At 37.1% G+C, this 23,960-nt stretch overlaps 1 protein-coding gene across 1 annotated transcript in view; it reads left to right on the top strand.

Moving 5' to 3' along the window:
* CAPN8 (calpain 8) overlaps positions 1 to 23,960 on the top strand; it is a 111,914-nt gene that overhangs the window by 81,664 nt on the left and 6,290 nt on the right. Inside the window, exons 12-18 of the mRNA XM_003767730.2 lie at positions 203 to 414; positions 2,410 to 2,446; positions 6,370 to 6,432; positions 8,869 to 8,926; positions 15,424 to 15,488; positions 22,316 to 22,384; positions 22,978 to 23,056. Coding sequence (XP_003767778.1) covers positions 203 to 414; positions 2,410 to 2,446; positions 6,370 to 6,432; positions 8,869 to 8,926; positions 15,424 to 15,488; positions 22,316 to 22,384; positions 22,978 to 23,056 — 583 coding nt within the window. The remainder of the gene's footprint in view (positions 1 to 202; positions 415 to 2,409; positions 2,447 to 6,369; positions 6,433 to 8,868; positions 8,927 to 15,423; positions 15,489 to 22,315; positions 22,385 to 22,977; positions 23,057 to 23,960) is intronic.

Raw genomic sequence — 23,960 nt, forward strand, 5'->3', positions numbered from 1 at the left:
CAGAAGACCGATGGTCAAAATACCACTTCTTATACTTAGTATCTCAATGATCTTGAGAGAATTATTTAACCTTCCTAAGTGTCTACTTCCTCATCTATGAAAGAAGGGGGATAGAACTTCCTTGGAAGGAACTCAGAAATTCCTTCCAATTCAACATTTTCGACTCTATGGAAAATGACTTTCTAATTGCTGATTTTTGCAGCTGGAGAACCACACAGAAGTGCATCTGAGCCAGGACTTCTTCTTGGGACATAAGCCTGCTGCTCAAACCCCAGCATACTTTAACCTTCGAGAAGTTTCTAATCGGTTCCACCTTCCTCTGGGAGAGTACCTGGTGGTGCCCTCAACTTTTGAGCCATTCAAGGATGGAGAGTTTTGCCTGAGGATATTCTCAGAGAAGGAAGCTAAGTCCCTGTATGAGCTCCCCCATGTGCTAATAATAAGACTAATAAGCCTGAGCATAAAGGTTTCTAGCAGAGAAATTACTAGAGGCGGAGAGGAAAATCCCAATTGTTGTTTGGGATACTGAGAGTCCACTTGCCAACCTAATGAGATTTTCAGCAGAGCTTTTATTGGGATAACTAGAGTAATCCAAATCTATAAAATGATGAAGACATAATAGTTCCCAAGAGCCCATAGACTCGTGATTCCCCTCTATTATTCATTGATTTAGTCAACAAATATTTATTAATTGCCATCCATATACTTAGGACTATTATAGGGGGAGGTAAAAAAAAGAAATAAAATACATCATTTCTCTTCATGGAACTTATGATATAGTAGGGAGATTCAATACGTACAAAACTGTAATTCAAGATTGTAAACTCCTTTGAGCAAGAACCATATTTCCCTCTAATGCCTTGAAGCAGTGCCTGGCACATAGTAGGTGCTTCATAAATGTTTGCTGTCTTGACTTAATAAGAGAGGTACAAAATACCTTTAAGCTCCTGAGAAGATGAATTGGGAAGGCTGAACAGATTTGAGACGAATTTTAAAAGATGGATAGTATTTAAATAGGCAGAGATAATGAGAATATGGGCATGAAATGACATGAACAGAGATACAGGGTCAGGAAATTAAAAGTGTTGCATGGATTCTATGCCTTAGAGTATGCATAGGGTATGTGTGAAATAAAACTGAAAAGGTAGGGTAGTATGAAATGGAAGAGCAGTTATAAGGTACTTGACATGTGCCAGGCACTGAATTAAGTATTGGGAATAGAGCTAGTAAAGGATAAAGTTTCTGCTTTTAAAAGAATTTATATTCTAATTGGAGAAGTGAAGAATTCATCTTCAAGGTGGATGGAAAAATTCTCTCCATGGTTTTTAAATGTACTGTTGAGAAGAGGATATCTTAGGATCTGGGTGGGTAGAAATCCAGCATGTGTATGTGGGAGGTTGGATACAAAGGGGTCCTGGTGTACAAGGCTAAGAGATCTGAATTTTAATGGGTAAGTAGTCATAAGGAATCATTGAAGGGTTTTGATGAGGAGAATTATAGATGAAATAAAGAAGATTACTCAGTCTGGAAATGGTGTGAAGCACCACTGGATATTAGAATGCAGAGCAGGGAGTGGGGAGTGGAGATAGAAAGCCCAACAGGAGGCTGTTGTAATAGTCTTTATAGGAGTAATGAAGCTTTGTTTACTAAAGAGAAAGAGAAGAGGGGGGATAGATTTGAGGGATATCTTATAAATTTCATTGATAGAATTTGGCAATTAGTTGGAGGCGGGTGTGGGGATGGGAGGTGAAATATAGGAATGAGTCAGAGGACACAAAAGTTTTGGACATGGGAATGTGAATGAATGGTGCCCCTGATAGAAATAGGAGAGTAAAAGGGGGAAAATAGTCACAATTTTTGAAAAAGTTGAGGTGGGGAGCTGAAGTCAGATTGAGGAAGAATATAGGCAATAATCCAGTCTGGAGAGTTTCTATCTAATAGAAATACACTTAAGCTATAGAATATCACCTTTTCTGTGCTCCATCTAAAATATGTGATGGGGATTTGTGGAGTTGTCACTAATTTAACTGACATTTCTAGGCAAAGGATTATCCTAAGGGAAAGAGAAGGGCAATAACTTGAGTTCTTAGTCATGAAATAGAGTGGTCCATGGGTTAAAAGACAGAATCGTCCTAGAAATTTTTAGGGAACTGATTAACCTTGATACTTGGTGCCTTTAGTATGGGTATAACCTCAAGGGATGCTTGGAAAGGAGTAAGGATCTTTGTCATTAAGGGGACTTAAGGTTTAGTTGATAAAATTAATGAGACAGCAGGCTTAGGAAGAAAATTTCTTTTCTCTTTATCCTGCCTCCCCAAAGTTCAGAACAACCTCAAAAAAGAACAATTTTTATTTGAACTCTTTGACCTTTTTATGTTGATTTTATTCCTGTGAGTTTTTGTGTTTCAGGGAAATTGGGGACATGGTGGCTGGAAATCCCTATGAGGTAAGCACTCATTCTGAACTAGGGCTTCTTAACTTGAGCTTCATGGTCCCTCAAGGGGTCTATTGATAGATTTCAGGGTCTTCTGTGAACTTGGATGGGAAAAGGAAACTTTATTTTCTACTAACCTCTAATTTGAGTTTGACATATCCTTCAATTATAAATATAGGCAACAAAATATTCATAAATATCACTAATTTCCAGAAATTGTTTGTTTTTCAGTCGTTTCAGTTGTATCCAACTCTTCCTAACCCCATTTGGGGTTTTCTTGGCAAAAATACTGAAGTGGGGTTGCCATTTCCTATTCCAGCTCATTTTGCAGATGAGAAAATTGAGGCAGACAGGGTTAAGTGACTTGCCCAGAATCATACAGTCAGTAAATATCTGAGGCTGGATTTGAACTCAGGGCCTGTGCTATATCCATTGCACCACCTCAATTTTGGAAATGCATGACACAAAAAAGGTTTCAGAACCTCTGGTCTAAAATAAATTTATTTTTGGGGGGCAGGGTAATATTTCTCTTGGAATCTATTTTGGTAATGTTAATGGAAGTCCAAATAAAGGTTAATAAGTTTGTTTGGCTGGGTTAGACGAGTCCTGGAAGGAACTGTGATGGAATAGTCTTTCCAAAGGTCTTGGCTGTCCCTAGGGGAGCACAATTCGATGTCCTTTCCACGGGTTAGAGTGATGAGAGCTCCTATCTGTTATCAGTCCTCCTCACAAATCTACCACGTGCTGAGCACCATTCTAAGCACTGAGGGATGATGTAATGGAAGGAGAGGTCTCAGGTCTGCCCTTGAAAGGTCTCATGGAGATTAAATGGTAGAAGGATGAAAAAACAAAGAAAACCAGACTTTTCTTTTTATCCAGACTTGTGATCTCATTTTGTTGGGTAACATATGGGCTTAGGGAGTAGTCCAGGTCTTGGGAAACTCTCAAGCAATTGGCTTTCCCATGGTGCCCAGAGTTAGGACTCAAATCTAAGGCTTCCTGATTCCAAGCTGTTCTAGTTCCTAGGGATGCTTCTCAGTCAGACAATAATTGTTGGAAGATTAATAAACCTTGTCCTTGACTTGTTATTTGTTGTTCAGTCACATCTAGCTCTTTGTGTTCTCATCTGGGGTTTTGTTGCCAAAGATACTAGAATGATTGGCCATTTCCTTCTCCAGCTCATTTTACAGATGAGGAAACTGAGGCAGACACGGTCAAGTGACTTGTCTAAGTCATCCACAGATAGTAGTGTCTGAGGCCAGATTTGAACTCGGATCTTTTTTAATCCAGATACAACCCTCTATTCTCTGCACCTTTTAAGCTGCATGTAAATAGAGAGCATTTATGAAGTATTTTGCAGTCTGCTTCCATATCTCATTCTATATCTCATTTTCAAATACTCTGTGATGCACATAAGACTATTATTATCCCTATCTACAGATGAGAAAAATGAGGATGATACAAAGTAAGTTGTTCAGTTAGAGTCATACACAGTATGTGTCTGAGGGACAATTTGAACTCAAGTCCTGCTGACCCCAATTTCAGAATTCAGCCGTGTCTCCTTGCTGCCAGACATGTATACATGATATATGACCTCTAAAGAAAATCTCCTTAAACTTTCTCCACTTGCAATCCTTTTCACTGAGAAATTTTTACATGATTTCAGGTTTATAGATATATGAAATAAGGGTACAAATCAAACCTTTACTGATAATAAATCATGACCCCCACATTCAGTTCTGAGACCCCATGTGGGATCATGAACCAGCAGTTTAAGAGGCTGGACTCTAAAGCACCTCCCTATTTTGAGACTAGTGAGTCTATGACTCTGTGGGGGTGAGTGCTAGGATGAGGGGAATCATCTGGGAAGAGTCAATTTGGGAAAGCCTCCTGAGGAGATGAGATTAAGAGCAGAATTTTATAGACACAGAAAAGCTTTGGCATCTGGAGCTTCAGGATAGAGCTGCTAACTGTCCCTTTTGTATGTTGTTGGTCCCTGGATGGTGATAGTTTGAGTCTAATGAGGAGACCCGTGCTGCTTAGCTCATGTTATTGTCCCTTTGGGATGGAGCATCCTGAGTCCTGCTTATGGGCAGTGATATTTCAGGGAGAGACATAAGGGTTCTGGGGGTGGAGTAGCATCAGTGGTTCCTATTTCGTAACCCCAGTTTTGCCTGCTTCTATGTCCAATCAGAAATTAAAGGATCCCCTGGTAGAGAACAAAGAGAGAACAGATGGAGACGCGTATGACTGCAGCCATCTCCCCCACATTACTGAGGTTGGGTTTTGTTTTTTGCTGGCTGGGTTTCATAGGTAGCATATTCTCTCCCCTGGAAAAGATTCGATGTGAAAGATGTCTTCTTGCCATAGATCCACAAGATCATTCCTTGACCTTTTAATCCAAATAATATCCAGTCTTCATCATTAGGAGTTTCTTATCAAGGATGCTTATTGGCAAATGCATGTATTCCTTCCCCTGTGCTTTATTTTTTCTAGTTATTCTGAGTCTCTCTACAGACATGAACATTTCCTTGGGGGGGGTCCCTGTGTGGAAGTTAGTCCAGTGATAATTGCCAACATTCTGGGTTTCTGACACTCATAAACCAAATACGATATATAAACATGTGCTTTGTGTGGCAGAAACATCCTACCCTATCATTCTCCAGATGTCTTCTCTCTCCATACAAATATATGGATTATATATATGTATATGTAGTCCTTCAGGTCAGGGATAGTCTTTTTTGTATTCTAAAGGGTCTGGCATATAGACCTTTTCTTTCTTTCCTTTTTTTTCTTTCACTCATTTATTCATTCACAGAAATCTTGGGATTTGTGCTCTTTTGTCATCTCTCAGTCACATACCTTTTTTGAGATAGTTAAAATAAAAACACCCTGGAGAAAACCAGAGTCCAGTTATGCAATATCCTTCCTTCCTATTGTATAGAGGCAGTTAAGTAGCGCAATGGGTAGAATGCTGAGTCTAAAATCAGGAAACCCTGAATTCAAATTCAGTCTCAGATGTTACTAGGTGTTTGACCCTAAGTAAGTCACTTAACCCTCTTTGACTCAGTTTCCCACCTACAGACATCTGCTGGTAAGGAACCAAAGCACATTAGTATCTTCTCTGCAATTTGTGGTTATGCTTTAGAGAATTGCCTGGGGATACTTTAAGGTTAAGTGATTTGCCCAGGATTTTAAAATTGTAGACTTAGAGCTAGAAGGGATTTTGGATGCCATCAGGTACAATTCCCTCATTTTACAGATGAAGAAACTGAGGCTGAGAATTGATGATTTTCTCAGGATCACACAGCTGGTAGTGGTAGTACAGGGAGGGAAGAGATCATAAGGCAGACTTTCAACATAATATAAGTGATACTAATTGATTCACTGACTCAGACATGTTATTCAGAGGGTAACTCATCCTTTGCCTAGCTATCTCTTGGGGGAAACCTGTGTATCCTCATCTTTTTTCTGAGTGGAATTACAGGAGGGGCCTTTAGCTCCTTGAAACACTACTTAATAGTCTCATGTGAAGAAAGTATTTTATAAACCTTAAAACATTACATAAAGGTGAGCTCTTATTGTTTTCTTCTCTATATGGGATTTTCCTATATTGCCTGGTTAGAGCTGTTCAGCTCTGGACAGATCCCTCGATTTTATGGGAATCCCTTGCTGACTGAGGTTAGTTTCTCTACAGATAATTTATCCTTTCCCCAATGCTGAAGAGTCAGGGGAATTCCCTTCCGCTCCTCCCTAAGAAGCCGACTCCTAGATTTCTGCCCCCCAATAATAACTATAATAATTGCTCATATTTCTGTAGTGCTCTAAGGTTAGCAAAACACTTTCCATAAATTGGAGCTGGGCTCCATTCATTATCTTTGTCCTCATCCTTGAGCTAATCAGCATGTTTTAACTGCATTTTTCCTTCCCTTTAGCCACATCCCAGTGAACAAATAGAAGACCAATTCAAGATTCTTTTTGAGAAGCATTCTGGGGAGGTGAGTGGTGAATATGGGAATGAGGAAGACTGCTGTGAATAATTTCAAGGATTATAGATTATAAGCTAAGGACTTTTTAGGCTACTAGTTTAACCCATTCATTTTATGAGTGAGGACTTGTCTGGGGTCATGTCTCTCAAATATCAGAAGTGGAATTTGAACCTATACCTTCTTGATTCCAAGTGCAGCACTCTTATCTACTATAGTAGTGATTCTTTGTTCTCAACTGTTCCCAATGTTTTGCTCCTATTAAAATTTTTTGTTCTCAGTGTCTTGATCCTATTAAAATTATTGGGGATCTGTTTATGTGAGTTATATTTATAGATATTTACCATATTAGAAATAAAACAAAAACTAATTTTGAATTTGTAGACTCTCTGAAAGGGTTTTATAAACCCCCAGAATTCTTTGGACCACATTTTGAGAACCACTGCACTACAATATACTTCCTCCTGTTTAAAGCATTTTTATTCTCCTTTTCTTCCCCATCCTTCCCCAGCCCTCCTGGGGATGAAAAAGGAGTGAGCCTCTGTTCACCTTAAGAAGGCACCTCCTCCTGACATAACTCATTTTGAATCTCCAGGTCCTTTTCATCATTGAGAATTTATCATGAGCATCCTAGCAGTTCACAGACCAATACTCCCATATGGTTCTCTAGGGCTTGGTCGTTCTGGGGTACTTTATCTCTTTTTTTCTCTCTCGAGTAAATAGCAAATCCCAGTCACACAGGTTCTGCCAAAAGTCTTCCTCCTCTTGTAAATTGGTCCTGTCGGTTGCAGGGCTTCTGGCTACAGAGCTTCAGCATCTGAATTCTCTCTCAATCAATACCCTTCAGAAAGAGAAAGAATAGCACAGTGCAGGGGGAAAGAGAACTAAGTCAAGTTGTCCTGAGTTTAATATGCTGAAGATGCTGCTCGACTCTCCCTTTTGTTTCTGATCCTGCTCATAGAGGACAAACTGTTCATTCTGCCTCCTGAATTTTAGCCTGTACCAAAGCACCTGAGTGTGGGTACTTCCATCATTCACAGAAAAGAAAAAGTATCTTCCCATTGATCCTCCCATCCCAGCTTATGCTCAGTTGTTGATTATCACAACAACACAGAGACCATGAAGCAAGTTTGGGACAGAGCTGGGAATAGCACTTACAAGCAATCACATAAATACAGCAAAAGCTTTCCTCTTGGATAGAGAATAAGGTGCCTTAGGGACCTTAGAAATGGAAAGAAACAAAGGCTCCAGCTCCTCAGAAAGGTTCAGCATATATTTTTAGATTTATTGATGCATAGAGATGAAGATACTTTGGTTTCCTCGAAAAAGGCCCAGGAACTTAATTTTTTTTTTGTAGAGTTATTATAATGAAGAATACGGACATTCATGAGTACCTTAAGATTTCCAAAGGGCTGTATGTTATAATTTGATGTTCACAACAGTTCTGTAAGGAGGTATATAGGTATCATTATTGCCATTTTTACAGGGGAGGAAGAGAGATTGAATGGCTTGCTTCTGTTTGAAAGGCCAGTGAGAACTGGAGGCAATTGAAAATCAGGTCTCTCCTGGCTGTGACCCTAAGACCAGTGCTCTTTCCTGTTATCTTGCTTCAGTAATTTTTTAAGATAATATTTTATTTTTCTCCCAATTACATGTTAAGACAATTTTTTAAATTTAAAAAAGTTTTCAGAATCAAATCCTGTGTCTTCTTCTCCTTGCCCCCTCAAATATAGTTTATACATGTACAATTACACAAAACATTTTAAAGATTATTTTTAAAAGTTTCCTTAAGCCAGAAGTCCTTAACCTAGAGTCGTGGAAAGAATTCATGGATAGATTTCAGGGAGTTTATGAGCTGGAACAGAAAAAATTATATCTTTCCCTTCTAATTGAAATTTGGCATTTCTTTCAATTATGATTACAGGCAATAAATCATTATTCTGAAATGGGGTCCATAGGTTTACCAGAACCCAAATGAGCATTCATGATGAAAGTTTACTTGGAAGATGGAAACAAAAAATACTTGCAATGCATCCAAATCCAAAAGTTTCTGTTTTGTAAATTATAAAGGAATATATAATTGTGAAATTATTAAACAGGATTTGCCATATTTTGTTTCCCTGAATCTCTGCTTCCTGATTTTAAATGGCTATCCCTAGAAAGCCTTTGCTTCTTCTGTTTTGGGGTTTAATAAATAAGGCATAATCAATCTCAGTCAAATACAGAAAATTTTGAATGACACTATTTTGTGAAAACACATAGAATTTATCATCTTCATCAGTACCCATCTTAACTCAAGTTTTTTGAGAATCCTGGGCGTGACTGAGAACTTAATTTTTGAAAGACTTCAGTTGCTTTAAAACAGGGTAAAATTGGATTAAAATGATTCTCATGATAAATTTTCCAATTTCATCTGACATTTTGAAATCTTTGGATTCTCCTTTCTAGAATTCTGACATCAGTGCCAAAGCGCTCCAAACTATTCTGAATGGCTTCTTTTTTAAAGGTAAATTGCCCTTTGGGACTTTTTAGAGGTGCGATAAGGGAAATGCTTTAGGCAACATTATTCCCAAATTAACAGTGAAGGGGGAGGGAGAAAGAGACTCCACACAAGTGGAGGATATGGGATTAAAGATTTGGACAGCAGGACCTTTGACAGATCAATAATGGTTTCAGAAATCCATCCTCTTGGGGTTGCTACTTAATGTCAGACATGACAATGATTAAGGGAGGACTGGGGAGAAAGAGAGGAGGTTTAAAGGTGGTTTTGTGGTGATGATAGGTAGTAAACCTGCTCAGTTTGACAAAGATAATTGTCCACAGCATGATAGCAATACTACATGGTCCAACCAGGAGCTTTCCAGGCTAATTTAATCTATAATGACAAGCATGAGTGAAGTTTTTATTGCGTAAAAAAATGATGTAGAGAACCCTGCAAGGAAAAGAATTCTGGAACTTAGAGATATTCAGATATTCTGTCAATTTTATGCAAAATTGTGTGCAGAGAAATACTTGCTAATTTTGGATAGACCAGGTCAAGAATACACAGACAAAGACCTTATTGTAGATAGCCAATTTTGAGAACTTTCAGGGATTAATTTTCAGGATATCTAGAATACAGGAGGATACTAAAGGCTCAGAAAAGCTTAGACCTTATTTGTACCAAAAAACCATAACTGAGAGACTAAAAATAATTACTGACTTCTTTATTTATGCTCCCATTTTGATGAGAATAATGTAAACACTTGGAAGATATTTTTCAAAGATTAAATATGTGCAATTCTAAACATATTTCCACATCTATCATGCTGCACAAGAAAAATCAGATCAAAAAGGAAAAAAAAATTAGAAACAAAAAAAGCAAGCAGACAACAACAAAAAAGGTGAAAATACTATGTTGTGATCCACATTCAGTTCCCATAGTTCTCTCTCTGGATGCAGACAACCCTTTCTATCATAAATCTATTGGAATTGGCCCAGATTATCATTGTTGAAAAAAGCCAAGTCCATCACAGTTGAACATTGCATAATCTTGTTGTTGCTATGTACAATATTCTCTTGGTTCTACTCACTTTGGAGGGCAATTTTGATGAGTTCATGGCAAGGGGATAGTCAGGGTTCACTAATGATATCCTACAGCAGGTTATATCTTGAGTCACAAAATTGACTGAAAAGTGTAGTGAAAACCATCCTATTATACAGATTGTTTGCTATAAAAAGCATATGATTTGGTCAAACAAAAAATCACTTTGAAAACTCTTCTCCAAGCAAGTGTCTTCTGGAGGTCTGTCAGAATCATGTAAGAGTCTATGAAAACAGGAAAAATAAAGATTATTTACTATGTCAATGCTCTGATGATCAATTCAAGTGATAGGGAGCTAGACTTGTAATTTTATTAGTGTAGGAACTCCCAGTGAAGAACTTTCTTCCCCAGTGCAGGCTGGCACCTTTTTTGTGACTCATGGTCTTAGAGAGTTGCCTAAAGTACTGAGAGATTAAATCACTGGCTCACATAGCCAGTATGTATCAGAGGCAGAACTTTGAATTTAGGTTCCCCTAACTTTGAGAGCTGCTCATAATCTACTGTCACATTGATAATATCAGTTGAGATATAAAACAGAGATAGAGTCTGCCACGCTAATATATAAAGTCAAGGGACTTTGGAAGCCATTAAGTCCAACCCCTCATTTACAAATGAGGAAACTGAGGTTTAGTTAAATGACTTGCCACAGGTCATACAGCTAGTAAAGGTCCAAGGAAGTATTTGGGTTTTCCTGATTCCAAGTCCAGAATTCTACCCAATGCACCACAGGATGTCTGACATATGATTCAAATCATAGAGGGATTTTCTATAGATAGTGGGGTTCTCTAGATGATCCTGTTTGATGATAGCATTGTTCTAATTTCCTCCTGATCCACTTCTTGGCTGATAGTCAACTTTACTCAAAAGAGTTTGGCTTAGCAATGCACACAAGAAGAAACAAATGGATAAAAAAAATTCCTATTGCCAAGACTATGACATAGAGTTGGATGGACAACCCATAGGTTTGATCTATTTTGCTTCCTCAAGTTATAGAGATGACCTTATGCTATTAAAAGCTATACAGTAGAGTCCAAGTTATGGCAGGTTCTACTATGTAAGAAAGATTTCAAATATGGCCCTAGGACCAAGTTCAAAAAGGATCAACAGCAGTTGCCTAGTCAATTGATGATGAATTCTAAGATCATGGCAACCCATAAAACAAAGAAATATACAAAATGGCTCTCATGTTGTGTGGCCTTTTCCCACTTCTGCAGTATCACTGGCAAAATAGTTGAAAAGTGGGCAGAGAGTGATAAGAATCATGAAGTTTCTTGCCCAACTATAGCTTTAATTTAGCTCCTGCTACTCCAAATGTCAGGTCCAAAAGGTGATCAAATTACCAGAGGAACTGAATTGTATCATTTTGACTGTCTTTTTTTGAGTGAAACCAGAAGGCACAAGTTGCAGTTAAATGTAAGGTTGGCTCACAGATTTTCTTTGGAGAGACAAATAAAGGAGTTGGGCAGAATTAAATTTGTAATGCATCCAAAGGCAACAAGAAGCATCACTTCATGAGATATTCAGTAATCTCATATCATGGTACTCAAAATAAATATTTGGAAAAAAGACCACCAGGAGAATAATTGTGGCTTATACAAGACCATATGTTGGAGAAGATAAAGAGTTAGAAAAATTCCATGAAGAATTACATCTGAGATCCTCCAAATTAATCAGTATATACTTTGATATTTGCTGACTTTCATATAAAGGTAGACATAGCTAAGGATAGTGGAAAAATGTGTTGGAAAATATGAATCAGAAATAAAGACTGAGAGAAACTAGAGACTTGTAAACTACACAGAAGCCTGATGCTTATGCATTATAAAAACCTCATGGTTATACATTATAAATACTTTCTTAGAGAATATTTTCTTATTTCCAGGCTCTGGAAATAGTAAGTACTGAATAACATTGTAAAAAAATGAAAGTGAATATATTTTAGTGACAAGAAATGACTCATTTCTGATGGAGTCATTTCTGAATCAGCTATCATTGTGTTACATCAAGAGTCAAATCACCACCACTTTAGAGCAAAGGTCAAAATTTCTACAATGCTAGAAGGAAAAATAGGAAAGAAGAAAAGAGGATATATAATAAATACCACACCAACTTATTTAAAAAGTTATTGATAATAATAAATAATATTGATGAGAAAGGATATAGATGACTGATTAAGATCATTTAAAGCAAAAATTTAGCTAATATAAATTGATGACTATAATGAGAATATTTTTTAAAAGACTAAAAATGCCTTCACTAGCAAACATTTAATTTACTTGCCACCATAAAGAAATAGAGTAGTCACGGATACTACTGATTGAGAATACAAATTCATTGGAAAAATCTTTTGAAGGATAGAAGGATAGAAGAAGTTATGAGTAGTATTGCTTTATAAAACAGAAAAGAAGTATGTGTGGGAAATCAACTGAAAATAAGTTTGTTAGAGATCTAATTAAATAATCATCCTGAAGGCATTTAATGATGAAAATAAAATAACAGCAAAAGGTAGATGGAAATGATTTGCAAAAATTTTTGTAACTAAAGTTTTTGGTTATCAAGGGAAGTAGAGCCATAACCTTTAGACTTTAACTACACTGTTCCTGAAGTGCTCATTGAATAGATGGACGTGACACATAAAGAGAACAAATATACCAAAAGTAACAGGATTGGACTAATTGTACTAGAAGAGATCCATGCTGAAGGTTACACAAGTGTGAAGGCATTAAGAGATCAATTCACAAGGTACCTGAAGGAAGTAAATATACCTAATCTTACTCAACAACTTTCTAATTATTCTTATTAGATGAAGCATGTAAAATAAGGAGACATATGATTCCTAAAGGTATTCTTTATCGTCATGTTGAAGAGGGATTTCCTATAGATGGTGAGAAGTATTCAAGATGCTCCTGTTTGGGGAGGACGTTGTGTTTGCACAAGTCTTTGGAATAGTACATAATTTCAAAAAATCCATAACTACTCAAAACTACTCAAAACCATCCATACAAGAAAAATAAAATGGATGAAGAATTATTTCTCAGATTATGAGCAAGAATTGTTATAGAGTTCATCCATCCATCTGCCTGCCTGTTTATTAAACTATATATGGAACATATACTGCAAATGAATAAAAATGAGCCCAAAATTTAACAGGAGGGTGACAATGGATTGGATTGTCTTTGGAAGATTGGAAAATTCCTTTAATTACCCTGAGTCATTCAGCAGTCAACAAATATTTACTCTGCTTACTATATGATAGACATTGTGCACCCAGAAATACAGGCCCGTATTGTTATTAACATTACTCTGCTAGTGAAGCTGCAAACCATGTTCTAAAGGTATTTGAATTATTATAAATGCTTACTACTCAGAGGGAAGTAGAAGTGGATATGAATAGACTGTAATGTATAACAAATGAAGAACTGCAGAGAAAAACCAGTATAGGAAATATCAGCAAAGAAATTATGCTGTGCAAGAAGAATAACTAATTATTATAATTATATATAACATATATAATTATTATATAATTATAGTTATTATAATAACGTGTTCCACTAGATTATTCTTGATATCAAGAGAAAATGAAGGTAATCTCCAGCATACTGGTTAGACTACTTGTGGCAAAATTATAGGAGAAAATGGACAAGAATTTCACAAAGTAAGTAGGTTTCAGTCTTCATCCTTTGAGGGAATATGCACATCACTGAGATAACAGATCAATTATTGCAAAGACATATGACTGACAGTAATGGAATACCACTATCCCAGAAACATGAAAGGTGAGAGATCAACCAAAATGCACCGGAGAAGTATGTGATCAACATGAGTAGAATGCAACATGTTAGTGATGAAGAATTGAACAAAATAAATAGCATACAGAATATATATGTTATATATTATATATCTCCAGGAAATATATAACCATAAAAGAAAATGTGCTGGTCACAGAACAAGAATAAAGAATACCTGATAAATTGTTAGCTATATGATGTCAAGAAATCACAAGGAGGACCTTTAACTTGTTGCATGCATTTGTAAAAATTCTGCAAGATTTCTTGTAGGATCGACCCACTTTGGGTAATTGATGGGAGTACATAGTTAAGAATCATCAGAGTTAAAAAGGCAATTGATCTGGTTGATTTCTGAGGCTTTTCTTGTCTCTAAATCCTTGAAATTTGTGTTAACGTTTTCAGTTCCTTGAATCCAACAAGAGTGAAGCTTTTGAGCCTAAACAAAAAAGCTATCTATGTAATGACAATATAAACGAAAAGATCTCTAAGAGGAAGTTGAACTCTTGAGTTTTGAAAAACCAACATTGGTCCTAAGGAACAGATAAATGCGATATACTTCCTTTCTCATAGTAGAGAGCCACATAGAGCAGAATGTCATATATGTTGTTAGATGTGGTCTTTATGTTCATATTTTTGTTTAACTGTTTTATCTGTGTTACAAGAGAGGGTTCAGTCTGGCGGGAGAGGAACTTTTCCTTTTATGTATGATTGTGATAGAATGACAAAATTTTTTTTAGAAAAGCGGATCCCTTGCAATAGTAAAACACATTTACTCAGCATAACAGTCTAGTATGGATTGCATATATTACCCTGGACTGTCTGCTGATATCTGTAGTCACTCTGTAGAAGTCAAGATGATTGAGAGACTACAATTTTCTCTTCCACATCATGGGGATTAAGGGTATAGTAGCCCCATGTTCTGAAAAATCCATGCAAATTGTTTTGGTCTTCCCTGCATAACAGAGAGGAAGTCTTAATTATAGTCATATTAAAAGATAAAATATGTTGATATTATACAATATTGCACATGTATTTTATGTATTTCTGCATTTTTAAACTTTTTCTGTGTCTGCAGCTTTTTCAAAACTCCTTCCAAATTCCGATTTAATTTCTTATGCTGACCCATAGCACATCAAAACCACAATGGGGAAAGTCATGATGTAGAAAGGATAACTGCATTTGGTTGTTCCAGGGCATCTGGGAGGTTCTTGTGACAATGGATCAAGTGCCTCTGTTCTTAAGACATTCATTTTTGTCCTTTTATTTATCTCTATTGGCTCTTCCATTTTAGGGGGAAAAAGTGAGAAAACAAGTGAGATTATGAACCTTTGGTCCTAACCTCTTCTCCTAGGTGTGAGGAAAGAGAGGGGCAAGTAAGACTGGGAAAACTGGGTCCTCTTCAGGACATCCATGACATTTAGTAAATGTCATGAAGCAGATGTGGTCCTCGAGCTGAGAGCAGATAATATTAAAGGGCAGATTGCCAACAAACTAGTCACATGGCTCTACTTTTCCTGCCAGAAAACTCTAAGAACTCAGGGCTGATACATTTTGTGGCATTCTGCCATGGACATCATTTCTCCTGCACTCAAGTGCCTCTGAAACTTTCCTTCTTTTTATTCAAACATTTAGGAACAGGCGTGAAATTTGATGGATTCAACATCAATACCTGCAGAGAAATGATTGGCCTTTTGGACGTATCCTTTCAGAGTCACTTTCTCTTGATTTGTAGGAGAAAAGAATTTAAAGCTGGAAGAGAACTCAATTTTCTAGATGACGAATATACCTAAGAGAAATGAAATGACTTTTGCAAGGTCATACCGAGAGTAAATATTAGAGCCAGGTTTCATACTCCTGTCTGGTGCTATTTCTATTATATTGTGCTCACTCTGTTTTTTGTAGCTTCTGTCTAATTTTCCTCTAAACCCCAAAGTTATGAAGCAGGTAAAGTTTGTCTTGGGGAGAAAGCTCTTTCTTGCCAAAGCTGCCATCAGATCCTTAATTCACATGAAGGTATAAATGGTTGATAATAGATTAATGTATTGTAACCTATGCAAGGGATGCTTTCATTTGAAAAGGGATCAAGGTCTTCAGCTAAAGAAGATGTTGTCAAGGTAGAATTTCAGGAATCGGCCAGCAGCCGGAGAAAGATGGGGATGAAGTTGGTACCATATTTTCCTCCAGCTGCTATATCTCTAGTCTGTCAGTGATTACTCCCATTACTGTTCTAGTATCCTCCCTGTCGGTTACCTCTGCAGAAAGCATTTCTGGACTGTCTGCAGAACCAGACCCTAAAAACTTTTGTAGGCACATCCAGAGCCTGAACTAGTGTGTCTAAGACACCGTGTAGCATCAGAGCTTAGAACTGTTTATCATGGGATGAAGGCTGCAGCATTAATCTGTGCTTCCCTCCAGCAACCACTCAGCAGGCAGAGCTGCATACTCTCATTACCATCAGCTTCTCCAATGTAATTGGTATTCAGCAGAGCTGACTCACACTGGGGAACACAACAGGCAAGCGAGCCTTCAAGTCTGACAGCAGAGCCAAGTCCCTGTGTCTACCTGCCTGCCAGCCTGGCTGCCTTCATGTTCTAAATGAGGGCTTAGTCAGCATGTTGGGTCTCAGGATACAGGGCTTTTGGGTATTTTGCATGAGATGAGAGACTTCAGATATTCCAGAGGCTGAGCTAGGTATCTGGATTTGATAAGGGGTTTATTCCTGACAATTTTGGGTCCAAGAGGAGGGCTAATCTCTTAAGGGAAAATTAAATCCTAAGGACAGTCCCTGGAATGGGGCAGTTTGAGTATTAGACAATTAGAACAGGAAGGGAATTTCAAGATCACCAAATTCAGCTTCTTACTTTTGAAACTAGGAAAAAGGAGTAGATTAGTGAACGTGACCTGTCCAAGGTCATAGAGTTAATGAGAGGCAAAACTCATCCCATCATATTATACTGTGGACATCATCCTTTTTTCCTTTTTAAAATTCATTTGCTACAATTTAATGTAGTTTCTGGCTAAACAATAAACTCAGGCTAATGGTAGAAATTCCAAGTGCAAAGTAAAATTTGCAATTCTGTTGTCATTAAGAGATCATGTATGAGAGACTCAGGGGCTTGGTGCCTTTCTCTGGGTAGCCAAGTGTGATTAGTAGCAGCTGAGGAAACTGAGGCAGACAGACGTTAAGTGACTTGCAGAGACACAGAACTAAGTCTCTAAGTCTCTCTTTGAATTCAGGTTTTCCTGACACTAAGTGCTTTCCATGATCTGTTTAGAGCTAAAATCCAATAAATTCTGCCATTACTATAGGAATGGCACACTAATCTGCTCCCTTTTTAGCGTTGCTCTGTGAAGCTTTACTCATCATCCCTCAGTCTTTCCATTCCAGATGTCACTTTCCCTACATTTGTCATCTTTTCCATTGGAACGTAAGCTCTCTGAGAGTAGAAGCTGCCTGCTTTTATGTTTGTCTCCACAGGGTTAAACACAGTGCTCTGCTTATAGTCTTTTTTTCATTCCTTCATCTAGGAGTAAAGCTCAGAAAACTGAGATTTCTTGTCTAAAGTCATATAGGTAATAAGTAAAGGAACTTGTATTTGAATCAAATCCAATGTACTTTCCTCTATAAAATGCTGTGCCCTTTTTGATGGCTTCATGTAGTTGTATACAAATCTTTAGTCAACAATATAATGAAAATACATCTATATAACAAGGTAGGTATTCATATTCAATCAACCAATCATTAAACATTTCTTAATATCCATATCTTAATAAATATATCTTGAATATCCACTATAATATAATATAATATTAAATTATATAATAATATAAATATCCAGTATAAGTATATATATATAATATATATAATATTATAACATAAATATTATAAAATGTATCTGGGGATATAATATAAATATACATAATTTATAATATAAATATTATAAATATGTATCTGGGGATACAAAAGGAGAAAGGGCTTGCCTTCAACAAACTTGCAATCTAAAGAAGAAGACAACATGCAAACAAATATAAACAAAGCAACATATATATGGGATAAATAGGAAATAATAAACAGAGGGAAGACACTGGAATGAAAAGGAGCAGGGGAAAGCTTCCTGTTGACAGTGGAATTATAGCTGGGACTTAATGATAAATGCTTGTTAATTGAATAAGAACAATTTACCATGTGTTATTAGAGAACCCCTGCTAGGATTTAGTAGTTGTTATTAGAAAATAATATAGGGAAGAATTCTTTTCAAACACATGCTTTCTCTCTCTTTTTCTCCCGCATACACACAAAGGTACCATTCCAATCTTAGAACGATGAGAAGCATGAATACCCTTTTCTTGGAGTTTTAGGGTCCATTTTCTTTCTTTCTTTTTTCTTTTTTAATAGCCTTTTATTTACAGGTTATATGTATGGGTAACTTTACAGCATTGACAATTGCCAAACCTCTTGCTCCAATTTTTCCCCTCCTTCTCCCCACCCTCTCCCCCAGATGGCAGGATGACCAGTAGATGTTAAATATATTAAAATATAAATTAGATACACAATAAGTATACATGATAGGGTCCGTTTTCATGGTCCTAAATGTCTCCAGTCTCTGTACCTTTCCTTCTTTGAACCCTTGTGCTTCTTAATTTAATTTTTGCATCCTGAGAATTTACAGGGTGTTGACAGTATATTCCTTGCTTTGCTACAAATAGCTCCTTGATCTATGAGTCATCCCCATCAAGCCAGACCTGCCGGTGTAGCTTCCTTTTAAGGGCTGTCTGGTAGACAAGCATTAAGCAGCCACCACTTGCTCTTCACATTGGTATTTGCATCTGCTCCCCAAGAGCCCCCCTGATGTTGTCTTCCCATATCTTACAAGTGTTCTCATTTTTAAGTGTTTCCCATTAAGCCGTTCAGGCAGTTTGTAGTATATCAAGGATTGACTCCACACGTATTACCATGAGTTGTTGTAAAAACACAAACTTTTTTTCCCCCAAGATTGGGTCTCCCTATCTTGCCCAAGTTGGAAGAGCAGTGGCCACTTGTGGACCTGTTCCTACTGCTGATTGACATGGGAATTTTGATCTGCTTTATTTCCATTCTAGGTTGGTTCACTCCCCTTTAAGCAGTTTAATAGTCCTCCATGATCTCTGGGCTTACCTTATTAGTGCCAAACATAATGGACACCTGATTGGCTTAGTGCACTGCAGCTAAGAACTCATGAGATCAAGAGAGCTGCCAGCTGTAGTCTCCTTAGTAGCAGGGACTATAGGCATTTGCCACCACAACCAGCCCACAACCATTCTGTTCTTGGAAGGGCTTTATGGGTATCTTTCGGCAAATGGATAATTGTGTTAATGGGAATTAGCACCTTCATATATTAATAATACAAGTCTACCACTGCTGTGGAGCTTTTGTACCTCATGAAAGCTGATGACCTTGTTCCACATTTTGGCATTGCTGCCAACAGATTAATTGGAATTGTGTAATTTTAGATCAGGATAGAGTTCTGGGCCTTGAGGTCAGTTCAAATACAACCTTAGACACTTATTAGTTGAGTGATTTTAGGCAAGTCACTTAACCCTATTTGCCTAAGTTTTTTCATCTGGAAAATGAACTGAGAAGAAATGTCTAATAGAAGACATTATATTCATGACTGTCCATCTTTTCTTTGCTTCTTTGTAGGTTATTTTTTTACTTTCTGCTGAACACTTTAAAAAATTTTCAATAGTATTTTATTTTCCAAATATATTAACATATTTCCCTATTTGTCATGTTGTGCAAGAAAAATCAGACTAAAAGGGAAAAAAACCATGAGAAAGAAACAAACACAAAGCAAAATCACTCCAGTATTTTATCAAGGAAACCCCAAATGAGACCACAAAGAGTTAGACATGATTGAACAACAACAATTTTAGACTTATTGTAGAGGTCTTTTAGCTGCCCTCATTTCCCTAGTACAAAATTTTTTTAGATATTGCTGTTCTCTTGGGTCTGGGATATAGGATGGCAAGGTACAAAGGACTTAAGTTCAGTTCCTGGTTCTGCTAGTTACCACCTGTGTGACTGAGAGGACAAGTCATTTTATCTCTTTGGGCCAATCTTCAAACTCTAAATACAAACTTTTTAAAAAAATTATTTTAATTTTTAAAATAGTTATTTAAAACCAAATGCAAAATAAGGAAAAACAAAATAGAAAAAGAAAGACAGAAAACAAAACCTTGTTATGTCCCCAGCAGAACATTAGGAAGATTTCGATATATATAACAATAAATTTCCATTTCAAGAAAACATAAGTAATAAGAGAAGACATTCTATTCATGACTGTTCATCTTTTCTTTGCTTCCTTTTAGGTTATTTTATTCTCTGCTGAATACTTAAATTTTCAAAAAATAATATTTTATTTTCCAAATACATTAACATATTTCCACAATTGTCATGTTGTACAAGAAAAATCAGACCAAAAGGGAAAAAAAACCATGAGAAAAAGAGAAACAAACAAAAAGTAAAAGTACTATGCTTTGATACACTTTCAGTCTCCATAGTTCTTTCTCTGAATGTGGATGGCATTTTCTATCCCAAGTCCAATTCCAATCCCAAGGAATTGCTTCGAATCACTGCATTGTTGAGGAAAAACCAAATCCATCACAGTTGATAATTACCTACTTTTCTTGTTACTGTGTACAATGTTCTTTTGGTTCTGCTCATGTCACTCAACATCAGTTCACATAAGTCCAGACTTTTCTGGAATCAGCCTACATTATGATTTCTTATAGAACAATAATATTCCATTCTATTCATATACTATAGCTTATTCAGCCACTGCCCAATTGATGGGCATTGGCTCAATTTCCAATTCTTTGTCATTATAGAAAGGGCTGCTACAAACATATTTGCACATATGGGTCCTTTTCCCCTTTTTTATGATTTCTTTGGGATACAGACCCAGTAGTGATACTGGTAAATCAAAGGGAATGCACAGTTTTATAGTCCTATAGGTAGATCTCCAAATTGTTCTCCAGAATGGTTGGAGCAGTTCACAACTCCACCAACAATGCACTAGTGTCCAGTTTTCCCCCATGCTCTCCATCATTTATCATTATCTTTTTCAGTCATCTTAGCCAATCTGAGAAGTATGAAGTGGTCTCACAGAGTTGCCTTAATTTGCATTTCTCTAATCAATAATGTAAATACTATACTTTTTGTAGAATCTTTCTTACAGATTTTCAGAAATTCATTTTTTTATCAGAATTTGTTTCCCCTTATTTCTAACTTGTGCCATAACTCAATGAGGATATACGCGCTGAAAAAGTACTTACAATTCTAGGCTTAGGTATTTGGGTAGGTGTCCAATACTTGTGTGGTGGTAATAAATGATGCTATGCTGTTAAGCATGGCTATTGATGGCTTTTATTCCCTACCTCCCCTCTCCATATCTCTTTCCTAGATGAACTACTCCTTCCCTTGCATCAGACTTTCTCTCTGGTCACTCCCCAGGCTCTTCTGGTCTGGGACAGATTTTCATCTTGAACTAAACCTGGGGAAAACGGTGGCAGATGCTCCATCTCAGGTCTAGCCCAGCTAGTCACAGATCCCTAGTGACTACTGACTTTTTCATTGCCTAAAGGAATTCTGGTATAAGTATTCTCTCTCTGCCCTTGAAGTTGTAAAAACGAGTCAATAATTCTCTTTTTTAGCTCTGAGCTCCTAGCCAGTGAATTTTTAGCAAAAATCATTGCCGCTTCAAAATTGTTATCCCCTTCTCTCTCTTCCCTTAGGATGCAGCCCCCCATCTGGTATATTCACCATAAGTACAACCACATTAGCGATGCTAACGGTTAAGTATTTATCTCAATTGCCAGCTTAAGTGGTATAGTAAACATTTAAACAAAGAAAAGTAACAAACTGTAAGAAACAGATTTTCCTGATTCCAGGAGAAAGACTTCATGCTCCATCCTCTTTAGAGAGAAGAGCAAGAGAGCCTAAGAGGGGAATGAAAGTGATGTGGGGGTGGCTTGAAGAGGAAATCTCAGACACAGGATTCATCTTGACATGTCTGATGTATGATCTGCCCACACAGTTCCAGTGCTGGAGTCTTGAGATGATGATCTCATTGTACTCCTTCCCCTCTGTGGCTTCTCACTGGTTCTCATGATTTCTTTCTGAGCTACTCACACTTTCCTTCTTTTAGTTCCTCTGTTCAGTTTTCCCTTCCCATAATGCCAAAGAATAGGAAGGACTAGTTTGTCAGTCACATGGTCAGGGACAAATTTTTTTTTGGGGGGGAAGGTTCAAGGAAAGAAATGTTAGGGGAATTCCTGATTAACTAGTATTCATCTTCAATATTCCTATCTCGTTGGCAAAGCTAAGATAGAACTATTTTTGTCTTGAGCCAATTTGAAAGACATAAAAGAGATTGATCTCAAGCTGACATTTGATAGGATGGTCTCTCCAGAAGAAAAAAAAATTGCAGAGTTCTTGACTTTAATCTGATTGTTATTGTCTGAACTTTGTCCTTAATGTGTCCAGAATAATGGGACAGGTACTTTGGGACTTGTAGAACTCAAGATATTATGGCTGAAGATTCGGAAATATTTGGTAACTATTCATTTAATTCTTCCTACCTCCTTTAAATATTCTTCTTTCAGGACAGTTAGTTGGTACATCAGCCCTGAAGTCAGGAGGGCCCGAGTTCAAATCTGATCTCAGACCCTTGACACTTCTTAGCTGTGTGACTCTGGGCAAGTCACTTAACTCCAATTGCCTCAGCAAAAATAAACAAATAAATGAATGAATGAATGAATATATGTATATATTCTTCCCTTCCCAGTCCCAGCTACTCATCCTGAAAAGTCATCCTTGTATTGTTCAAAGGTTAATCTAGGTACGCAATACTTTAATTATAATCACCACAGCACTTGTGTATGTTACAGCTTAAGACAGGATAAAGAGGAGACGAAAAATCAGAGACCAAAATATCAATTCCTCAAAAACAAAGCTTCCACCACTTCAGATTAGTAGTGGCTATCTTACTCTGGTGTCAGGACAAACATTTGCCTCTGTTTCTTAGCCCTTTTGGGAAGAGTGGGATGTTTCATTTTGGAGTGAATCATTGGGCGTAGGGGAGAATATGAGCTCCTGAAAATTTCACAAAGGATTATTTTCTGTTTGTCATTTCTTTTCTGTTTCAGGAGATCTACCAGGAAGTGGATGCTAATCACTCAGGGACCATCAATACCCATGAGATGAGGACAGCCTTCAAGAAAACAGGTGGGGACATGATCTCTGGACAGGTCTTGAGACCCCAAATTCCAAGTTTAAAATTGAGATACAAATATATTGTGATTATTGATGGATTCATCATAAAAATCAACAGAGCAAGAGGCCACTGTCTAATATTTGTTGAAGAACAAATGCTGATATTTTAGTTAGGAGAGTTCCTTGTACCAATGAAATCATATGTCTGTTGAAAAAAATTATCATAGTTTTTATGCAAATCATGCTGCTAGTTGCCATGTGACTTTATGGGGTTCTAAGAGGTTTGACTTTTATCAGGGTGAGAGATCACAGTAATTTTAGGACTTTCTCTATCTTCCCTACAGTTCTGTTGTGTGAGGAACCTGGAAAGGATGTCTGACACTTATCTTCTTATTTCTCCCTACCTTTATTTTTATTATATGGATATAAAAAGTACTCAGATGAAAAATGAGGAAGGACATACTAATGAATCCAGACCTCTTTCTGGAAGTTTTGTTAATTAATAGATTTGAATTCAAGATTTTATGGACCTCAATCTCGAGGTTTCTTCTGAATCATCAACTTAGTGCCTTTCCTAATCTTCTTCCCTTCTCCCCAGCTGCTAGTAATTGCTTTCTCTGCTCCAATCACATTGTATCTATTTTATATATACCTAAATGTATTCATGGGGCAACTCAGTGGCACAGTGAATAGAATGCCTAGAGTCAGAAAAATTCATCTTCCTTAGTTCAAATCCAGCCTCAGATACATCTTGGCTGTGTCATCCTGGGTAAGTCACTTAACCACGTTTGTCTTACCTGCAAAATGAGTTAGAGAAGGCAATGGCTAATCATTCCAGTTTCATTGATAAGAAAACTCCTCTTAAAAATGGGGTCTGGAAATTTGGACATGACAAACAACTGAACAACAAAAGTAT

This window comes from Sarcophilus harrisii, chromosome 4, assembly GCF_902635505.1.
Source record: "Sarcophilus harrisii chromosome 4, mSarHar1.11, whole genome shotgun sequence".
In the NCBI taxonomy this organism is placed as follows: domain Eukaryota; kingdom Metazoa; phylum Chordata; class Mammalia; order Dasyuromorphia; family Dasyuridae; genus Sarcophilus; species Sarcophilus harrisii.